The sequence below is a fragment of the Candoia aspera genome, chromosome 16, assembly GCF_035149785.1.
Source record: "Candoia aspera isolate rCanAsp1 chromosome 16, rCanAsp1.hap2, whole genome shotgun sequence".
Classification (NCBI taxonomy): Eukaryota; Metazoa; Chordata; class Lepidosauria; order Squamata; family Boidae; genus Candoia; species Candoia aspera.
Window position 1 is genome coordinate 1,595,264 of NC_086168.1, and position 13,911 is coordinate 1,609,174.

At 50.2% G+C, this 13,911-nt stretch overlaps 1 protein-coding gene across 4 annotated transcripts; it reads right to left on the reverse strand.

Annotated features, from left to right (window-relative positions):
- Positions 1-3,215: 3,215 nt before the first annotated feature.
- Positions 3,216-13,106, reverse strand: EGFL7 (EGF like domain multiple 7). 4 transcript variants are annotated; one of them, XM_063316239.1, is made up of 7 exons: positions 12,846-13,106; positions 11,906-12,028; positions 10,840-10,955; positions 10,237-10,335; positions 8,411-8,566; positions 4,712-4,779; positions 3,216-3,458 (listed from the first exon to the last, which is right to left on the reverse strand). In XM_063316239.1, the coding sequence occupies exons 1-7, from the start codon at positions 12,923-12,925 to the stop codon at positions 3,231-3,233; spliced, it is 870 nt and encodes a 289-aa protein (XP_063172309.1). In that variant the 5' UTR covers positions 12,926-13,106; the 3' UTR covers positions 3,216-3,230. The 4 variants fall into 4 exon arrangements, with proteins under 4 accessions (XP_063172309.1, XP_063172308.1, XP_063172306.1 ...); XM_063316238.1 differs by having other exon boundaries at positions 4,712-4,782; positions 10,237-10,332; positions 12,846-13,103; XM_063316236.1 differs by having other exon boundaries at positions 4,712-4,782; positions 12,846-13,102.
- Between the last annotated feature and the right edge of the window lie 805 nt (positions 13,107-13,911).

The following is a 13,911-nucleotide window of genomic DNA, read 5'->3' on the forward strand; positions in this document are numbered from 1 at the left end:
CTGCAAAAAAAAAAAAAAGGTTGAAGAAGCAAAGGAATTGGGCTTGTGTGCCTTCTTCACTGCCTCTGTACCTTCGCAAAGGCCGAGTCGGTTTCATCTAGTAGCTGCGCAAATTCCTCCTCTGGCTGCTAGTACCTGGTCCACGCAGAGCAATTTTGGCGTCCTTGCCACGTTAAGTACCTGGCTAGGCCATCCAACTTCTTTGCGGGAGCTACTCTGCAGCTGCGAAGTACCACGGGGTTTGGGTAATCTCCCGCTGGGAACGGTGCCACAAAGGCAGATATTTCTGCAGCTGGATAGCCAAATCCAGATCAGTGAACGGGCAGATATTTGCAGGCACAGCTGCTTCACGTGAAATGATGTCCCACTGAGGCATATATCCATCTGCACAGGAATGCTCGCAACAGCCTGTGGAGAACAGCACAGCCACGACGTTCCTCTCGGAGGCAGATGTACCTTTGCCGCCGCCAACTTGATCGTAAGGGCGCAAACACAGGGAGACCGTCACGTGCCAAGAGGGGGTGATCAACCCAAACATACTCAGCCACATGGTGCCCCAGTCCGCTAGGTGTCGCCGGGCATACCGGAAGGTGTGTGCAAATTCAACAGCTGATTATATTAACACTAGGAACAAAGTTTTTAGAAATATTTAAGCATGGAAGCTACTTAGCACGGACACAAACACGCACGCCAGAGGTGTCCATGGGAGGGAGGGGAGGGGAGGGGAGGGAAAAAGAAAAGTCAAGATGGCGGCCCCAATCCTGCAAGCAGAGTCCCATCCCTTTTCTGTGTGCCGAACACGGGAAAGAGGCAAGACTCGTGTTGCCATCCTGACTTTTCTTAACCCCCCCCCCCCGTTTCAGGTTGAGGGATACAAAGCCGCGATGAAAAGTGTTCCAGCTACGGAGACAGACGAACTTGACTAGGGGCTAACGAAGGGTCGATGAGGCTGCAGCCATGCTGGCAAAGCAGAGATGGGAACCCTTCTTGGCTAGTTGTCTCAACGTATTTCTACAGGCAGATCTTGGGTCTCCAGTTCATGGCATAAGAGTGAAATTGATACAAGCATTAGTAATTTCAAAGAGGATTAAGTCAGTGGTCCACGGGGCAAAGCCAACTGAAAGTCTCTTTCCTAGCTTGCAAGTTGGCAGAAAGGAGCATCTGCAGGCCAGGGCAGAGCCTCTTTCAATAAGGAAGAGGTTCCTGGCACATGACCTTTCCTCACCTGAGGAAATGCAACAGGTAACAACGGAAGGATCTCTTGGAAGGGACGGAGGCAGGACTGAAATCACACAACAGACTGACACGTCTGCTAACTCCGACAGTCCCTTCTGAACATTTCTGAAGAGCCCGCGGCCTAGCGGCGCAAGGTGGATCCTGGGAGAATGCCCAGCAACAGCCCCCTCGTGATACCACCATGCTTGTCGTCAGCCACTGAGTTCACCTGAAGATGTGGGCTGTGACTTCGCTGGGAGCAAGACAGGGATTGCCAGCATTTCACCTTGACCCCCTTTCCTCATCAACGTGTGATACCAGAACTGCCCCTGAAGTCAAGTTAATGCTGCAACAGGCCCTGAGGAGAGTTCTCCAAGGTGGAGCTTCGGGGCCACTCAAGGGAGGCAACAGGGCCAAACTTCATGAGGTGCCAGTCATGTTTGCTCAAGCAGCCGAGCGGTTACCAATTCTGGAACCAGCTAATTGTATGATGTGTGGATCCACCATGTTGGCTGCCCTCAACATTTAACATTGTAGCAGTCAAGACCTCCATCCAAACGCAGCTTCCATCTCCAGCCTCCACAGACCTTTTTTTTTTAACAACAGGAGCCCCTTAGAAAGCTGGTTTGGCTGAAGCCTGCCTCAAAAAAGTTGGCCTTGTTTTTCTTCTGTGAAGCACGCAAGGATCTCAGCTGAATCCTTTCACAACAACCCCACTGGTTGAGCTGGATTTGTATTTGCAGACATGTAGATGGCACAGCTGGGTACACATAACATGCTAAACTGGGACTGGACATGCAGTTGTGTTCACAGAACACACCATGCCCAACCAATCAGATTAGAGCATAAGACAGAACACGGGCAGACAAAGTCTGGGCTCCCACAATACTGATTGACAAACTACCTAGGTTAGCTGTTTTAGAAGGGGATGTACCTGCTAGTGAATCCCAACCAGCCTTACTAGAATGAGGATTGTGCTCAGAAGGGACATGGGAGAAAAGGTAGAGATCTTCCCTTTCTTAAAAGCTAAGGACATGGGAAACACCATGGGACTTTTTCTACAATTGGAAAACATTGCAAGCAAGTCACTAATGGTGCCTTTACATGGGGGCTGGTTTAGTGTCACCCTCCCTGCAGGAATAACCCTGCCCCTGCCTTGCCAAGCTATTTTGGGTGACAGCCTGGAAAAGAACAGCTTCTGAGCTTTGCCCAACTGCTGTTCTTGTACCTCATGGGGGAAGTGAGACCTGCCCACCTCACCAGTATTATTAGAAATTGTTCACTCAGCAGCAAGATGCTTCCTATTTCTAGGGGTGTTTTGCTACGAGGCTGCCTGTTCCCCGCAAAACCCCCAGCCAGCAAGGTTTGGCTGGTGACACATCCTGGAAGACAGCCAACTCGAGGGGGGCTTGCCGACGTATTTCCAGCCTCCTAACCCTCCCTGTTGCCTCTGCTTGACTTTGTTGCTAGGACAGGGCTCAGTTGCTACTCAACAGAGAGACACACCAGAAAAACAGCAGGACGAGGGGACACCAAGGACTTCTATCCTTCTCCACCCTTAAAGCTGGTTCTTGCAGGAACCTGCAGGGGCAAAATGGCAAAGTCAACCCCAGGGGTGTCTTGCTCATTCTTTCCAGTGTGTGGGCAGGACAGTGAGGGCAAAGGAAGGGGAAGAACACATGGCTGGAGTGTGAGAGTTGGCATCAATGGGATAAAGGTCCCCAGCTAGTTTGGAGCAAAACAGCAGCTCTGACTCCCCATTGCCCTAGTTACATTGAAGTGATATAGGGCGTATCTCCTGCCTCCAAGTGGGGGGAAGGAATCCCTGGTGCTGGTCTGGGGCAACTGCATCCCTGAACTGGGGTCAGGGGGGTGGGAAGCCCTTGGGGGGCTGGAGAAAGTGTAGGGCTCTACAGATCAGCCCCCCCCACCCCCGTGCCTTAGATTCCTCTTGTGCTTCACATCCTGCTGCTTCTGTCAGATGGCAGCCATGCGATGGGTCTGTGCACAGGCAGTCAATCTGGAAAGTGAGTGGAGGGGGGAAGGGGGAGGGAGGAGGGTCCGTCCGGCCACCTACAGGTTTCCAGCTGTTCCTCCAGGAAAGAGATCTGCTCACTGAGCGAGTCTATTCGGTCCAGCTGCTGCATCACGTGGACAAACAGGCTAAGGGGTTCTGCCCCGGGGCCTTCTTCGGTGCCCGGCAGGCCCAGCTTGAGCAGCGGTGCCAAAGTGTGCTGAAACTTCTGTTGAGAAAGGGAGAATCACGGTTGCAGACAGGTCCCAGGGTCTCCACAGTGGCCTGGCTTTGGTGCACTTGTGCCAGCAAAGGAGCACCAGCTGTTACTTGAGCAGAAAACAGCAGGGCAATGTTGCAAGTTACTGGGCTAAGAACATCCAGATGGCCTTGCAGGACCAGGATCCTGATGTCAACAGCCAGGCCGGACACTCCTTTGGCTCAGCCCTCAGGGCAGAGAAGAGAAAAGCTGCAAAGGGGGCAGCCCCGCTCACCTGGCCTCGTCCTCCCCACTGCAGCTTTCAAGTCTTCCTGTGGCCACTGGGCTGCCCCCCATCACCTTGAGGACAATGAGCCTCAGAAGAAAAGCACCCCGGAAAGACAGGCAGGTAAATCAAAGCACCGTCCCTGCCTCTGAACTAGGCGGCTGGGGAACCCTGAGTCCTTCCTCCTTCCAGTGTGCTAAGCCAGGAAAACCAGGTTCCTGGTCTGTGTTCAGGGCAAGCCTAGCTACTGTGGTTTGTGAACCATGGCTTATGCCCTGCTTTGGGAGCCCAGCTGACCATGTGCATTCATGAAGCCATAAACCCAGGTTCTGAGAAGCATTCAGACTGCAAGAGGCATGGCAGAACCCACTCTATGAGAAGCAGGTCGCAGCAGGTGGCAGGAAAGAACTGACCTTTCTGCATTTGGATGGGGGACCATCAGGGAATCCCCAGGCTGTAGACCAGACCAGGCCAGGCAGCTGAACAGATTCCCCAAAGGCAAGCCATTTCCATATTATTGCCAAGAAAACAGGCGTGTGTTAAATCATGAGTTGAGTTTGAATGAAAGAGACTTTGCCTCTGTGCAGCAGTTATGTGGCAGCGCTGAACTGATCTAGACTAATTTGTAAAAGAGCCAAGTGAGGTCAGATCCGGCTGGTACTTGGATGGGAGACCATCAGGACATCCCAGGACAACCAGCTAGGCTGGGGTCAAACAAGGATCTCAAAAGAAGGCAACAACAAACCATATACACACCGTTGGCAACCGAACTCCACAAGCATGTTCGTGAAGTCACCAAAAGTTAAGCTCAACTTAGGGGTTTCTTTTCTAAGTAAAGCCCATAATCTTAATTGCTAACCAAATTTTCCTCCCTGAACTCTGTCTCGCCCCGTGGATTTATGATGCTCAGCACTTAACGCTGTGAATGCCACTGTTCAGACAGCACTCGGACAGCTACTTCCATTCCTAACCTTATTGGGGTTACTAGGAGACTCACTTCTTCCAAAGCTGCCAATCTGCTTCTCAGCTCTCCCACTTCATCTTGAACTGCAAGGATGTCACTTCCTGCTGCACAAATTCACAAAAAAAAAACCAAAACAAAACAGAAAAGCATCTGTAAGAGTTTGTGCAGTGTTGATTCCCAGGACAACATTAAGAGCTAGTTAGCAGCTCCCAGGGGAAGGGTGGGGTGGGGGTTTTGTGTGTGTGTGTGTGTTTTAAAAGCCTGTCTCTTGCCCTCTACTTTGTGTTGAATGTGCACAGCCAAATCTGGCCCAGAGCTTGGTGCAGGATCAGGGCCGAGCAGTGAGATTTTGCCCCAAGTTTGACCATCTAAGCAAGTCAATTTAATTCTATTTCGCAAATGCCAAACTGTTTAAAGCAGGGTTTCTCAGCTAGGGTTTTGTGATGCCCTACAGTTCTGTAAGAGGTCACTAGGGGTTCCCTGGGAGATCATGATTTATTTAAAAATTTATTTCAAATTCGGGCAACTTCACATTAAAGAGGTAAGCTTCATTCTTTATTCTTAGTTGAAGAGCACTGTTAGTGCATCTATACAGGCCTACCCATGAAATGAATACAAGAATTTTGTAACTTCTGGCCTCTATTTGAGCCTGAATGTTCAGGGGTTCCCCAAGGCCTGGAAATTATTTCAAGGGTTCCTTCAGGGTCAAAAGGTTGAGAAAGGCTGGTATCTATGGATGGGATGGGATACTACGTGCTTCCTTTTGTTAAACTGAATTAAATTGGATTGCTCTGCCATGGATGATTCCCAGGAACCAGTGAGATGAAGCTGCCCTGCAAATCATTTTCGCTGCCTTATCTTGCAGCATCACAAGGGAGTAAGCACAGAATTCCAGAAGAAGGGGGGGTGAAGGGGGGATGGATCGTTTCTCCCCCAGCAATGGTTGTATCTTGAGATAAACACAGGTTGGAGAAGGAATGTCCCCAAACAGGAGCATCCCAGAAAGCGATCAACATCTAAAGCTAAAGCAAGAAAAACCAACAGGATACTGTTGCCTGTTGCAGCATTCACTTGTCTTCAGGGGCAGCTCTGGTATTGCGAGCATCGCACGGATGGGTTATATAGACCGTGCCAAAAGCCAGGCTGGATCAGACTGGAAGACTTCTCTGCCAGCTCCCTCTCCCTCCACTCCAGCATGCCCAACCTGTCTCTTTGAGGCCCCTTCCCTGGCAGCCCCCTAAAGCCTGAGATGGGGAGCGGCTCTGCCAACAGCCAGTGTCGGAAAGGGCAAACGCTGGCGTTTTTCTGCCCATTTGTCATTCAAGTCAATGAAGAAGATAGGCTTCCCCCATGCTTTTCCCAGAAGAAACCTTGGGTGGGCTGCTCCTGGGCAGCGCATGGTGCCCTTGTCCTCCTGGAGCAAGGAGGGGCCAGGAAAGCTCTTCTGTTGCACTGCACAATCTTTTTTCCAGGGGTGGCAACCCCTGACCGTAAAGGGGCTCGAGAGCTGAACTTAGGGAAGGTACGCGCATGCCGTTAAGGGGAGACGCGGAGGAGAGATTGCACAGCCCAGAGAGAGAGAGAGAAGGGTGAGAAAGAAACTCACAGCAACTCCACCTTGCATTTCTTTAGTCTAAGATGGGACAGACAGAAACAGGCTTTCAAAACTTATGTCAGCCCTTTGAGGTAGGCCTGGTTAAGGAAGAGACACTGCAGGGATTCCAAGAACGTTGAATCTATTGTTGTGGGGTATAGAGAGACTCTCCAGAGCCTGCCCGAGTTTCCCTCCATCCCTTCTTATCTTGAGCGCATCAAGGCGGGTTCTCCCGAGTTTCTTTCTTGCGCTTCCTTCTCTCTGTCCAAGTCCCCCTTAGGGCCTCCCTCCCTCCCTCCACCACAGATCCAAGTTCCTTTGCAGCAGCATCCAAAACATCCTGGAAGACAAAGGCAAATTGTTCCCCAATTATGGCTAAGAAGCTACACAGATGCATCCAGGAGGTCACCGGGGCTCCAGCTTGACTCGAGGGGAGTCCACCATTATCAAAATCACTTTCTGACTTTAATCTTTGGAGCTCTCCGACCTTTGCTGTTCACTTGCAGACGTTTCATTCCCCAACCAGGTAACGTCCTCCGGGCGGGGGAGGGTGGGGCTTGTTCCCTGTTGATTTTGACCTTTGCAGTGGGCAAAGACTGTTCGGGGAGCATGTTAGCAACAGCACAGCCGTCCGTGCAGAAGCAAGAAGATCCTCTTGCTTGCTGGCTAGTGGGATTCCGAGAGCAGGCATTTGGCATGGTGACTATCAGCAACGTTGGCCAGGACAGCGTAACCCAGGCAGGACCATGAATACCTCCAAGCATGCAGAGCCCCTCTGCTGCAGGGGTTAAGGTGTTGGACTGGGAGCAGGGAGGCCCGGGTTCAAGTCCACCCTCAGCCACAGAAGCTCACCAGGTGACTTGGACACTGGCTCTCTCTCCACCTGGCCTACCTTGCAGGCTTATTTTTGGGTGGAGCGCTGTATCTTGAGTTCCCAGAGGAAAAGTGACACAAAGCAACCAAACACGTACCCCAGCCCCAGGAAATCCCTCTTCCCTTGCTCTGCCCAAGCAAGCAACTCGCGAGTGCAGGAAGGCAGCCCCAGGCCCAGCCGTGGGTCGAGCAAGTCTTCCCTTTCCACAGATCGAAGGCTGACGATGACACATGGCTCCGGCCTTCCTCTCCGGTGTAACGGCTGTCCCCCGCGCATTATTACTCACGGTACGAGTTTGAAGTGGCACAGCGCGTACCAAAAGTAATAATGAGCCGCAGTCAGCCTGGGCTGATCTCCTCTTCCAGCTTCGGGTGCTACGTAGAGAAGGCAGGCAGGAGGGCTGACTACCCAAAGCCGCCGAGAAGGGCCTGGTCATGCCACAGGGAGGTTCAAGGCCTGTGTTTGCTGAACTAAGGACGACGTCTAAGGCTCCAGGTCAGCCATGCAGAGTCAGGACGGGGACCAGGCAATCTTCGGTGTTCTGCACAGGCTGGGCTCAACCATTAACCCAGGAGTAGCCATGAAAAAGATGAGTTTTCCTCCAAGCCCGTGCATGGCGTCTGAGGATATTCCTCCCCCTGCCTACGGCCTGCCCTGGTCAAGGACTGGATGGGTCCGCACAACGCCCTGGGGGCGAAAGCTCTGTTTCCATCAGAGAACAGGCTAAAGTTGATGGATTAAAGTTTAATCAAGGCTGGAAAAAGCTGTCTGCGAGCCCAGCTGCTGATCAGTTTGTCACACTCGGGAAACCCTGAAAAACGGGTCAGCTCTTGTTGTGCCTCCCAAGCATTTAGACAACGAGGAAATTCTCTTCCTGCCCTGCCTGTAAGGCAGCTCCTCCTGAGGCCTCTGATCCAAGGAACCCACCACCCACTCGCCCTCCCACAGGAGCAGCGAGGAACAGCACCATTCCTGCATATGAAACTCAATTGTCATTCCGAAGCGGATTCCCCTGCCTGTTTCTGGACCGCTGGCTCTGCTCAGGGAAAACAAGCCAGCCTAATCGCAGGACACGAAGGGGGCCAGAATGAGGGTCCGAAGCCAACCGGAAGGAGGGAGGGACAGAGGGGGAAGGAGGAAATCCATGCAACTGCCCAAGGCCACCTTTCAGCCTCCGCTGGTTGTCACGAACGAGTGTGCAAAGCCCAAGTCCTTTCACCAGCATCCTGCAGCACAAGGATTAAGCTGGCGGGCCTGACCTCACCTGGGGGAGCAGGGGTGGGGGGCACTTCCAGAGCCCGGCAAGCTCTTCCATCCGCCTGGAGCTCGTACCCTGGATGGCAGGCGCAGCTGTAACTCCCAGCCACGTTGATGCAGAGCTGGCTGCACCCGTGTCTCCCGGCCACACACTCGTCCATGTCTGAAGCCAGAGGAGGAAGAGGAAGCTCTGAGCAAGGAGGGCCACCTGTGGCAGAAGCGGCCCCCTTCCCGGCCCTAGCTAGTTAGTTATTTTTTAAAAGATTTTTTTTATCCTGCCTTTATTATTTTCATAAACAACTCAAGGGAGGTAACATACCTAATGCTCCTTCCTCCTCCCATTTCCCCCACAACCACCACCCTGTGAGGTGAGTTGGGCTGAGAGCGCACAACCGGCCCAAGGTCACCCAGCCGGCTTTTGTGCCCACGGCGGGACTAGAACTGACCGTCTCCTGGATTCTAGCCTGCTGCCTTAACCACATCAATTTGTAATAATAAATTTCAATAATAATAGAAATATTATTTTTGCATTGATGATGATGGAGAAGAGGAGGAGGAGGAACAGACGTACAATCTGACTGTCAAATCACATCACATTATCTCCTGAGATGGGCATATCAACATGCCAGCCCAAATGCCCAGTGAAAAACCTGGCTTTTAATACCTTATGAAACACTAGCAGCCAGCCTTAGCTCTTGCATGAACCGAGTTTATACAGGCCAGAGTGCAGCACTACGGTGGGTCCACGTGGTACTTGGCCAGTCTCTAAAGACCAAACAGGAGGGGATATAAAGGCAGCAGAGGGGATGCGGAGGGTGCAGTAGAGGAGAACTTCAGCAGATGGTTCCTCCCCCCCACCCCAAGACAAGCCAGCTGCAAAACCCAGTCCTGCCTCCTCCTCCTCTGCCTGCCAGCCAAACCAATGGCTGCTCTGCGTTCCCCCCCACCCTCTCTCCCAAGAAGAGAGACTTTTGTTGGGGATCAAGAACAACTTCCTGGGACTAAGAGCTGCTTGGGGGGGCACACTCTCAGGAGGGGCTTCTGTCAGAGGTGCAGTAGGCGTGGATTCTGGATAGGTATGTCCCGTCATGGAGATGGACTAGATGATCTCTAAAGCTTCCTACAGCCCATGTGGGATTCTAGATAGGCATGTCCCAGAAGGGCCCTACTTCAAAAAATGCAGCTCTCTCCAGACTGGTAGGAAAGTTAGTTCTCACCAAGTCGGAGAGAAGCCAGAGAGTTGCTGGGAGTCAGGTGACATCTACATTTAATATATTATTATTATTATTATCATCATCATCATCATCATCATCATCATCATCATCTTGATAGCAGATCTGACCATTGCATGGCAGAGATGGAAAAGAAGAACTGGATGCCCAGGGTGGGCCAGAGGGTCTAATATAATATAATTATAACAATATAAAAATTATATAAATAAATAAATGAAAAGGTGGGATAAAACTCTAATAATAATACAATAAAACAGTGTTTGAGCAACAAAACAGCACTTGCTGGAGCTCTTGCCTTACAGCTTCCCAACTTCCCTTCAATAAACAAATTACTTTTTGGAGTCCTGTGATGTGGGCTTGCCTACCTGGTCCCAGTCCCGCCCATCATCAGGCCAGTCCACCTGACAACTGAGAACTGAGTGGGAGAAGAAGCCTCCCCCTTGCCCACTTTCTTGCTGCTCCAAGTTGTACACTTCCATTTATGTTTAATCTGTTTCCGATCACAACTCCTTCAAAAATGCCAACAGCTTCCTGCAAACATCGGGCTGCTCTACAGCTTCTCCAGAAGAGGAAACATCTGGTAGCACCAGAAGACTTTTACCTGTCTGGCAACACCTTCCCACCCATCCAGGAGGACAGGCACAGTTGTTCAGGAGCAAACATTTCCTGCTGGGTTGGCACAGTGGGCGGCAAAGGGCTGCTGCGAGACAAACACGCCAGTTATGTTTTGCATCCTGCCTCCCTCTCTCTCCTGCAAATGAGCTGGTTCGTAAATCAATCAACATGTGGGCTGGTTTCATATCACTCAACCGGGTGAGCAGCGGGCTGACCACGAAGGGAAGGCGGGGGCGCCCCACTTCCATCCGTACAGGTGGAGATGGGGTGAACCAGGCCCTGCCACTCTGCCATTATCTGCTTCTCTCTCAGGGCACAGCACGTTAGGAGAGCCCAGCCACTGGGCTTTACTGCTCCAGGGTTAGCTCAGCTGCCTGTCAAGATATGATGGCTGAAAAGTTGTAATTAGCTTTTCAAAGATTCTGGTGCCTAAGATGCAGCTCTGAGAGGGGAAAAGAGCTCCAGTTTGCGCCAAGTGAATGTACTTTTGTTCGGTATCAGCCTCACTTTGATACACACAATCCTCACCATGCAACCAGAGTCCTTCTTAATGGCATTTTTGTCAATGCTTCGTGGAAACAAGACGTACCTGTGGGACATCCGAGCCTAGAGAAAGTGCTTCCCCACTTCCGCTCGAGGGGGCAAACGTATTCCGGCTGGGAAATCTTCCGGTAAACCTGGCGATGGCTGACTTTATAGGTGGTCCTGCAAACCACAGAGCCTGAAATGTGAACTGGCCGGACAGTTTGAGCTTTTGAGGGGAGAAAAGGAGTCCGGAAGGCCTGCTGCCCAGCCCCACAGCTGCCCACGTTTATTCATTCGTGCAAAATACAGGCCGCCCAACTCCCAGCCACTCGGGGGTGGGGTGGGGGCTTGTATATTAAGAATAAAACACAGAGCAGGAATCACGAAGGCCCCAAAAAATGTGTACAAGCAGAGAAGGAACTCTCTGACAGTCTCAGCCGTCTGCCCGCCAGGGCTCCAGCAGCTTTCTGAGCGCCATCAGGGTGGGGGCACCCTCCCCCCGGGCAGCCCGGCCCCCGCCCAACTGGCTTTTTGGAAGGCTCTGAGGACGTGGTTTTGCCATCGTGGGGGGACCTGGCGGTGGCAGTGCACAGCCCAGAAGGTGGTCGTACTGACTGCAGCACATGGACTGCACTCCCTGTGGATTCTGTTTTATGGTTTTAATTGTCTCAATTGGTTTCTAATGGTTTTATTTGGTTGGGTTGTTTATTTGTATTTCTTTGCTGTTATTTTAATTGTGTGAATCCCCCAGAGTCACATGTGTGAGATGGCCAGCTCTATAAACTGAATAAATAGACCTCCTAAAATCCCACCCCTGGGGGACCTGACTCCAGAGGAGGGTCGCCCCTGGGAACCGAGAGGCCCATGGCCCCCTTGGCCAGACCCAGGGTGTGCCTGCTCACCTCCCCCTCAGCACATAGCAGAGAATAAATCCGGAGGAAAAGGAGAACGGAGTATGGAACGGGCACTTGCTCTTCTCCCCGGACCCTCCCCACATCCCGCAGCAGGGAGTTCCAGAAGTTCGTTGCAGGCCGGTCGAAGGATGCGGCAGCTTCTGGTCACGAGCTTCCAACAGCCGCAGAGCCCAGAAAGTCCCCTGTTTCTCTGGAGTGCAGGCCCTGGGGCCTTACCTGTATCTGCTGCAGAGTCTGTTTCCAGGACACCAGGTGAGGTAGGGCTGGTAGACCGGCTGGACACGGGAGGCGAGATGGGACACGGTGTGGATCCTCACCTCCACAGAGCACCCGCTGCACCTACGAGGAACACAAGAGGACACCGCAGCGTCAGCTGCAACAAGGGTGTAGGGTGAAAACTGGAAATCTGATGCTGGCCTCTTAGAGCATTGGTTGGAAAGAGAATAATCTCTTAATGCCATGGACCAGGTGTCTGGAGGTCAAAAAAGTCAAGAGAGCGGCCATGATGGTGCAGCTGAAGTGCCACCTGTTTTTTATATGTGTCACATGTGTGACACGCATATGAAACAGACAGAGCTTTGATCACACCATTGACTGCCACTTTTGACTTATTTTTTTCCTAAGTTAGTTTTTTATTGTATTATAAAATGCAAATAATATATTGTAGAATACAGATATTAGCCAGGTATGGCACTGTTTATACAGTATAAACTTGAAAGTGCATTAAATTATTTTGTAATATAACACAGGTTTCTATCTTGAAATTAGTAATACTAAAGGTCTCCAGTGTATTGTTATTTATTGTTTATAAATGTTAAAAAGAAAAAAAGAAAAACAAAACAAAAAGGGAAATGTTAGATGGTACTATGTATGCCTTTCCAGTACATCTTGATTTTTTTGACCACAGCCTGAAGAATTTTTTTAAAACAAATTAGTTGTTAAACTGAAGAACATGTAACCTTCTTTCAACTGCTTGAAAGTTGAAATGGCATTCTCCAGAGCAGCAGAAGACATGTCCCCTTGCCATCGCCCATCCACTGGGGCGGGTGGGGTGCCAACTTTGGGGCCAAAAAAGCTTGTGCCCTGCTAGTTTTGCAGAAAACCATGGAAGTATGTGTTGCAACTCAACCAGTAGCGCCTGGAAACTGGGACTCACCCTGGGCTTGAGAAGCTCTCAGTGCCAGTCGCTGCCAGGACCATGGCAAGCCCAGTCCAAAGCCAGCCCTCTCTTCCCATTCTTTCTCCTTCGCTGGGCCTTTTTGCTACCCCAGCACTGTCACATGAAGGATGGACACGAGATTCCCACCAGCCACTGCAAGGAAGGTCTGTTCAGCAAGCAAGGCTAAAAGCAGAAAGAACAAAATGCACTGACTTTAAAAAAAAGAAAAAGAGGAGCTTTAGCAATTTTAATTAAAGTTAACTGATTATCAAAAAGAAAATTAAAAAAAGCAATTAATTGCACTGTTTTGGGAACTAGCAGCAGAATCTCTCAATTTCTGACTTAAGAGTATTGCACTTTGCAAGTATTTATGGTTCGGAGATCTTAAGGGTTGTGTAATTCCCAGGCATTTACATGGTAATAACCTTGCCAGAAAGCAGTTTTATTTGTTGCACAATTGTTTTCATTGCCTTGCTTTGAGACAGATGTTTTATTCTTGAGTGAAAGAGGAGCAAAAAATAAAATAATTATTAAATGAAGAAAAATGGTTACTTGAAATGTTTATTAGCATTCAGAACAGATTGCTGATACAAATAGCTTGTCGGTATCCTAAGATTTAGATCATGTACAGTATCTAAATTTTGTGATCACAGAAAATAGTGTATAAAAAAGGATTTAAGTGATGAGCAAAGATAGGCATCGTTCTGTAGCAATCCAAACAGCAGCCCCATCCAGCAATGACTCCCGTTTTCACAGCAATTCTCCCAGCTTTTTTTCTTTCCACTGAAAATTGAAGACTGAAAGGATGTGCCTTTGGATTGCCGGCCCCTGGACCCCCAAATATTTGCAGACAGATTCTCAAGTAACAGCCGCATGTTTAAAGCACTGAATCAATACATTCTAACAAAGGGCTTATAACCCACACACGTACAGTTTTTATGAAACAATGCTGTTCCCAACATCTGCAAGCTATTAGTAGCTATAGCCAACAATAGTGAAGCAAAAGATATGAAAGAATTTGAATCTTTTCTTCTTGGGTTTTGCTTGGAAACCTCAGCAATAA

Excerpts from the sequence above, each read along its gene's own strand:
- EGFL7 (XM_063316236.1), bottom strand. The coding sequence starts at position 12,925 with ATGGGAAGAGAGGGCTGGCTTTGGACTGGGCTTGCCATGGTCCTGGCA. Across the intron at positions 12,029-12,845 it reads GAGAGCTTCTCAAGCCCAGG|GTGCAGCGGGTGCTCTGTGG; the intron begins GTGAGTCCCAGT and ends TGTTCCTCGTAG. Across the intron at positions 4,783-8,410 it reads CCCCACCCCTGCTCCCCCAG|CAGGAAGTGACATCCTTGCA; the intron begins GTGAGGTCAGGC and ends GAATTTGTGCAG.